Here is a 7173-nt window from a genome sequence, read left to right as displayed (position 1 = left end):
ATTACCAGGTTGCATTCACAGAACGAGCAACATGGCGCATGCGCGCAACTTTGTTAACGAGGGATTGCGCAATCCGGGGTGAGGCCAGTTCAGAGTTGCCCCAAATTCAGCGTATTCGGAGCAATTTGACATGAAATGGGCAAATATTACGATTTTGGCCACGGAAATGATTGAAAATGAGTGAAACTGTTTAAATACTGCTCAAATGGTAGTTATGGTGCAGATGCTCGAAAACAATAGCTGTTATTGTTACTATTATTCACATTAACTGCATCTCATCATTCTCTTCTGGAGCTGGTGAGGCCGTGCCTCCCCTGCCGTATTGGAGTGCACGTGCCTGGTGTGTGTGTGTGTGTGTGTGTGTGCGTGTGTGCGTGTGTGCGTGCCTGTGTGTAAAACGTATGCTTAGCTTAACCTCCACTAAATATTTTGCCATTTTAGTTAGCAGGTCAGTAATGACTAGTTTCATTGTGTGAGATACTCAGAATCTGTTGAATGTTTTATTTTACAGTGACTTGGAAGATGAGGGCTGCCATCTCACTGCTGGTGCTGCTGCTCTCCATGTGTGGAGCTCAGACTCGGAGTACCCAGACTGAAGTCCCGACAGAGAGCCAGGGCACTGGGGCTGCTGCTGCTGCTGCTGAAGTCTCTACCCAGCTGGACGTCTCTGCTGAGCTGAAGGAACTCAGAGACATGGTGGTGGAGCTGACGACAACGGTAAGATACACTCAGGATGAGGTAAATGATATTGCTATCTCTACCGCTAAATGATACTCTACTCTCTACTCTACTACTAATGAGGTAAATGATATTGCTATCTCTACCGCTAAATGATACTCTACTCTCTACTCTACTACTAATGAGGTAAATGATATTGCTATCTCTACCGCTAAATGATACTCTACTCTCTACTCTACTCTAATAAGGTAAATTATATTGCTATCTCTACTGCTAAATGATACTCTACTCTCTACTCTACTCTAATAAGGCGTCATAGTGTCCCAGATGCCGCAGCGCCCTTACTACTCTCAACCAGCCCTGGCAGGGGGCTCCCCTAGGTGGCCGCTGGTCTCTGCCTGAGGTTTCTTCCTGACTATAGGGTTTTTTTTCTCAGACCTCACTGAGCTTTTTTTTTTTCCCTTACAAACTATGAATCAAGCGAAAGGGAGTTTTTCCTCACCCCTGATGCCACCAGGGGGCGCACCTGTGTGCCCAATCTCTGTGTGACTATCTATAACTTATGATAGGCCCAGCCACTATGGACCTTACGCATCTAAGAATCCTGGTCCTAACCTACGCTGACCTTATGACTCTACAATCTCTGTCTATCTCTTCTTCCTCTGCCCTCCTGCTGTTTCTGCCTTTCCTCTCTTCCTCTCCTTTTAAATCCATCTCTAACAATGTTTTTTCCCATTTGTTAAGCACTTTGAGTTACATGCCTTGTATGACACAGTGCTATACAAATACAATTATTATTATTATTATTATTAATAAGCTAAATGATATTGCTATCTCTACCGCTAAATGATACTCTACTCTCTACTCTACTACTAATAAGGTAAATTATATTGCTATTTCTACTACTAAATGATACTCTACTCTCTACTCTACTCGAATAAGGTAAATGATATTGCTATCTCTACCGCTAAATGATTGTCTACTCTACTACTAATGAGGGAAATGATATCGCTATCTCTACTGCTAAATGATACTCTACTCTCTACTCCACTACTAATAAGGTAAATGATATTGCTATCTCTACCGCTAAATGATACTCTACTCTCTACTCCACTACTAATAAGGTAAATGATATTGCTATCTCTACCGCTAAATGATACTCTACTCTCTACTCTACTCTAATAAGGTAAATGATATTGCTATCTCTACCGCTAAATGATACTCTACTCTCTACTCTACTCTAATGGGGTAAATGATATTGCTATCTCTACCGCTAAATGATACTCTACTCTCTACTCCACTACTAATAAGGTAAATGATATTGCTATCTCTACCGCTAAATGATACTCTACTCTCTACTCCACTACTAATAAGGTAAATGATATTGCTATCTCTACCGCTAAATGATACTCTACTCTCTACTCCACTACTAATAAGGTAAATGATATTGCTATCTCTACCGCTAAATGATACTCTACTCTCTACTCTACTACTAATAAGGTAAATGATATTGCTATCTCTACTGCTAAATGATACTCTACTCTCTACTCTACTCTAATGAGGTAAATGATATTGCTATCTCTACTGCAAATGATACTCTACTCTCTACTCTACTGTAATGAGGTAAATGATATTGCTACCTCTACCGCTAAATGATACTCTACTCTCTACTCTACTCTAATGAGGTAAATGATGTTGCTATCTCTACTGCTACAAACCCCAACTCCGGTTAAGTTGGGACGTTTGGTAAACAGTGAATAAAATCAAAATGCTATCATTTTCAAAACATTCAATCTATTCATTAGATGGAGAATAGTGAAAAGATAACATATTAAGTGTTAAAACCGAGAAAAAAATATTGTTTTGGGGGACATATGTACTCATTTCTAATTTGATAAATGCAACACGTCTCAAAGAGTTGGGACGGGGACAATAAAAGGCAGCAAATGTCGAGGAAGACTAAAAACAAAACAAAAGACAACACTTAGCAGTTAGATACATTAACTGATGAGATGATTTTATATAAAAACAGTGTTAATTCCTATCTTGGACATGATTTCACCAGCTTAAATGGTGGGTGTATTCCTTGTCATGTTTTGCAATGTTTTCCTTTCTGTAGTGCTTACAGTGTGACAGGTCTTGACCAAAAGCCCACCATTTTATCACCTGCTGGTCCTTATGATGGAGCCAAACTGTTAAAACATAGTAGAGAATGCAATTTGACCTTACTATGTGGCAGTAATCAAAGATCTCCCTTCAAAATATAATGTATGAGTGGCTTTCCATGCTGTTTAAAACCCATTTATACCATTCAGCACTGTATTTAACTCTACAGATGAGTGAGAACATCTTAACCAATGCACTACTGCACCCGCATGCCATTATGGAGGCTGACTTTTGAAGTTAGCACTAACACAAGTTGGATGGTCCATTTTCACTATTAGTTTTTGTAGTCACTTTATTCTCAAGCCTGTTGCTGATATGTGCCTGTGTACCTCCAGGAATTGCCCAAGTCTTATAGTTTATGTATTGTAGTAGCCAGTAGTTAGTTTTATGTTAGTTTTACATTTACATGACAGGGTATTGGTTACAGTCCCTGGAGCAGTATGGAGTTAGGTGCTTTGCTCAAGGGCACTTCAGCCATGGAGTAGGGATGGGAAGGGTGGGATAAGAACCCAGAACCCTCTGATTTAAAGCCTATCTCCTTATCCACTAGGCCACGGCTGCCCTTTTTTTTAACAGCTGTGGTGTAATGGTTAGGGACTTGGACTGTAGATCACAGGGTTGCAAGTTCAATCCCTTCCTCCCTTCACCACTGAAGTCCCATTGAGAGGGTGCCTACATTGCTCCAGGGACTGTAATCAATACCCGGTAAATATTTGGAAGTCATTTTTCAAATAAGCATCAGCTAAGTGCAATGTAATGTACAAACTTGTAATTTCTCCTGTTTATTTTCTGTGCATCTTATAGTGAAGCGTTATACGTATGCCATCGTACTACTATAGTGTCAATAAAGACTTTCTACTCTACTGTACTGTACTCTATTCTATTCTATTCTATTCTATTCTATTCTATTCTATTCTATTCTATTCTATTCTACTCTACTCTACTCTAGGTTAAGGTATTGGAGGCTGAAAATGAAGCAATGAAGACCAGACTGACTGCCAGTGAAACTGAAGTCACACACCTGAAAACGGCAACCGGGGAACTCAAGACCAGACTGGATGTCACTCAGCCTGAAGTCACACACCTGAAGTTGGCAAATGAAGACGCTCTGGCCGAACTAGAGAAGCATGAGCAGGAGCTGGCTGCTCTGAAGAAGGAAAATGGGGAACTGAGGACCAGGCTGACTGCTAGTGAAACTGAAGTCAAGGACCTGAAGATGGACAGTGCTGCACATGAGCAGGAGCTGGCTGCTCTGAAGACCAGGCTGGCTGCTAGTGAAACTGTGATAGATGACCTGAAGATGGAAAATGCAGCACAAGAGGCAGAGCTGACAGCAGTGAAGACCAGACTGGCAGCCACTGAGACCGAAGTGGATAATCTGGAGAATGAGATCAGGGCAGCACCCAAGGTGGCCTTCTCAGCAGGTCTGGGTAACGGATACATACAGTCTGGGAGTAATGACCTGAACTTGGTCTTCAGTAGAGTCATCACTAATGTAGGAGAGGCCTACAGCAACACATCTGGCTTCTTCACTGCTCCTGTCAGGGGGGTCTACTACTTCAGGTTCACTGTTGCGGATATACTGGACTCATCTAGCTTGTATATGTATATCAGGATGCATAAGAATGGGCAGCAGCTCATGTGGCTGTCTGAGCATGACACTGATGGATATCACACCTATCTGTCCAGTGGCCTGACTCTGCAGCTGGAGAAGGGAGATACAGTAAACATGGTGCTACCAGCAGGCTACAGGCTCTATGATGATTCTAATAACCACAGCACCTTCAGTGGCTTCCTGCTCTTCCCTCTCTGAACGCCAGAAGATCACCATGATCATTCATCATGACTCATTTTGGAGGTTATTTGATTGAGAAATGATAAATGTAAATCACTATCATGATCAAATAAACATCCTTTTATCTGCATATCTGTCGGGTTATCATTACACACCAATACACCAATAGTAAGACTTCTGTGATCAGTGACATGTGTCCTTGCTATCTATTACCACATATGTCTAGCTTTAGAATCCCCCTCACTGTTTACTTTGTGTGTCTCTGTTATTTGGCTAATTTGGATATTTTCTCATCTGGATTTAGAATGGCAGTCTATGGGCATGTCAAAACCTGTTCTTATACCACACTTGACATTTGTGCTCAAGAATATGTAACTCACCCGGGGTATTCACTGGTTGGCCTATTACATAACATTTTTTTTTTCTAGTGAAACATGTCTTCTCTCATAGCATGTAAATACATTGTATATATACATTTTTTTTTCATTCACAAAAAGGCAAATAAAAAACAACAGAAGCCATATTTCACCTTTAAACTTGTTTGGGGATGTCAGTGAACACCCCTAACCACTTAGTGAGGTACTACATACTTTCGAAAACAAATGTTTAGGGTGTTTTTAAGGGCCATGGACTGAATTTACTCTCACTGTTAAGAACTTCTTTGGACAAGCCCCATAGACGGCCATTGTACAGCTAACTGAGACAAAATCCATATTAGCCAAATTATGACAAATTGGAGACAGCAGCAAACATCAAAAAATGGTGAGGGGGCGCTAAAACATTGCACACAACTCAGAAAAGGGTCTTAATGTTCAAAAGAGTGGACTTATCCTTAAAATCTAGTAATATTAATGGACAAAATATGTCTATAGGAATATGGGGGTGGGGGGTCCAAAAGGGGGTCCCCTCAGAAAGAGTTTGGGAACCACTGGTATACAGTATGGTATAGACATAGACATTTAACAGAAGAGGCGCACATCTTGTATGAAGTGTCTTATTTGCACAGACGCATTTCGGTGTGTGCCTTCCTCAGTGTGCAAAAATGTAATAATGTGTAACCAAACTGAAATACCCACGGGGGGGGGGGGGGGGGGGGGGGGGGGGGGGGGGGGGGGGGGGAGGGGGGGGGGGGGGGGGGGGGGGAGGTTGCAAAAACCTTGAATATTATGCTTCAACAAGTAGGCCTATAATCTTTTCATAAATGTTTAATAACAATATTCCCATCAATGAGCAACACAGTAGCATACCTTTCCTGTGGTTTATATTTAAGTTTAGAAAAAAAATATGTGGGAAATGGGAGGTGGGGGGGGGGGGGGGGTGGGGTGGGGGCTGGGGGAGTTGCAAAAATACTCTGAGATCCAAAAGGGGTCCCCGTAGAAAAAGTTTGGGAACCGCTGTCATACACCATCCAGCAAATATACAGTATGTGTATATTACAACAGTCCAATGCAACCCAAACATGATTACATACAGAAAACAGCTGAGAGACATTCCCTCATTCATCCCATTTGGTATGCAGGTGTTCAAGTTAAACATACACCAGACCTCTCGCTGGAGGAGGCGCTTCTCTCTGTCGCCCCCTCCTGGTGATCAAGATCAATTGACCATTTCTACATTCAACATTTTTTCAATAGTACTGTATGTGTCATGCAGAATGGAAATGTCTTGCAAATGAGGATTTGTCATAATTTTTCCTTATTGACTATTTATGTTCAAAAATCCTGGATTGTTAATTTGTTCACATAGCACGACTAGGGCATGTCAATAAATTCACAGCAACAGTGGATAGACAAGTGAATCCGCCCATTTTAGATGTGTAAATGAGTGAGATAGAGAGTGGAAGGGTGGGATTTGAACAGACAACCCTCTGATCTAAAGCCCTCCTCCTTAACCACTAGGCCACAGCTGCCACATAAAGTACAGTAGGGGAGAGCGGGGTAATGTGAGACATTTTTTTACATGAACTCCCCTCTAGCCAAGCTAAAATTATATTTCTGTAAAATGTCCACATTTTCCACTAATTTAGGATGTTACCCAACTATGGAAATGATCAGAATATCTTAATGAAAAAGGACCATAAACATATAATTGTTTCTAAAAAAGTGGTCAAGTGTCTCAGTTTACCCCGGAGACAAACCAGAGAAATTCCTGGGATAAAGTGAACCACCACAGTTTAAGATGATAAACTTACTTTTCTACTTAAAAACAACATGTTTACATCCCAACAGCTAGATTAATAACCACACATTCCAAATCCAATATTGTAGGGGCTGGTAAGACACTTTTTTGTCCATTGGTGACCTCAGTGGCTACACATCCCTTCTCTGTGAGGGGTGTTTTAGTCCAGGTTGTCTTCCTGGTGTAATTACTTGACTTCATAGCTTTCCTACAATCAGGGCAGGATTAAGATGGCCCAACAAAGGCCACAGGTTATCTACAATCAGGACTGGATTAAGATGGCCTGGCAAAGGCTACAGGTTGCTGTGGGCCTCCCTAGAAGGTACATTTCACAACAAAATTACGTAGACAGACAG

The 7173-nt window shown here is 41.4% G+C and overlaps 1 protein-coding gene across 1 annotated transcript; it reads left to right on the top strand.

Moving 5' to 3' along the window:
- Nucleotides 1–516: 516 nt before the first annotated feature.
- Nucleotides 517–4728, top strand: LOC134453309 (fibrinogen- and Ig-binding protein-like). The gene is made up of 2 exons (XM_063204186.1): nt 517–717; nt 3794–4728. Exons 1-2 carry the CDS (start codon nt 523–525, stop codon nt 4655–4657), a joined length of 1059 nt encoding a protein of 352 aa, XP_063060256.1. The 5' UTR covers nt 517–522; the 3' UTR covers nt 4658–4728.
- Nucleotides 4729–7173: the final 2445 nt, after the last annotated feature.

This window comes from Engraulis encrasicolus, chromosome 7, assembly GCF_034702125.1.
Source record: "Engraulis encrasicolus isolate BLACKSEA-1 chromosome 7, IST_EnEncr_1.0, whole genome shotgun sequence".
In the NCBI taxonomy this organism is placed as follows: domain Eukaryota; kingdom Metazoa; phylum Chordata; class Actinopteri; order Clupeiformes; family Engraulidae; genus Engraulis; species Engraulis encrasicolus.
This window is presented reverse-complemented; position numbering and strand designations above follow the sequence as displayed.

Excerpts from the sequence above, each read along its gene's own strand:
- LOC134453309 (XM_063204186.1), top strand. The coding sequence starts at position 523 with ATGAGGGCTGCCATCTCACTGCTGGTGCTGCTGCTCTCCATGTGTGGA. Across the intron at positions 718-3,793 it reads TGGTGGAGCTGACGACAACG|GTTAAGGTATTGGAGGCTGA; the intron begins GTAAGATACACT and ends ACTCTACTCTAG.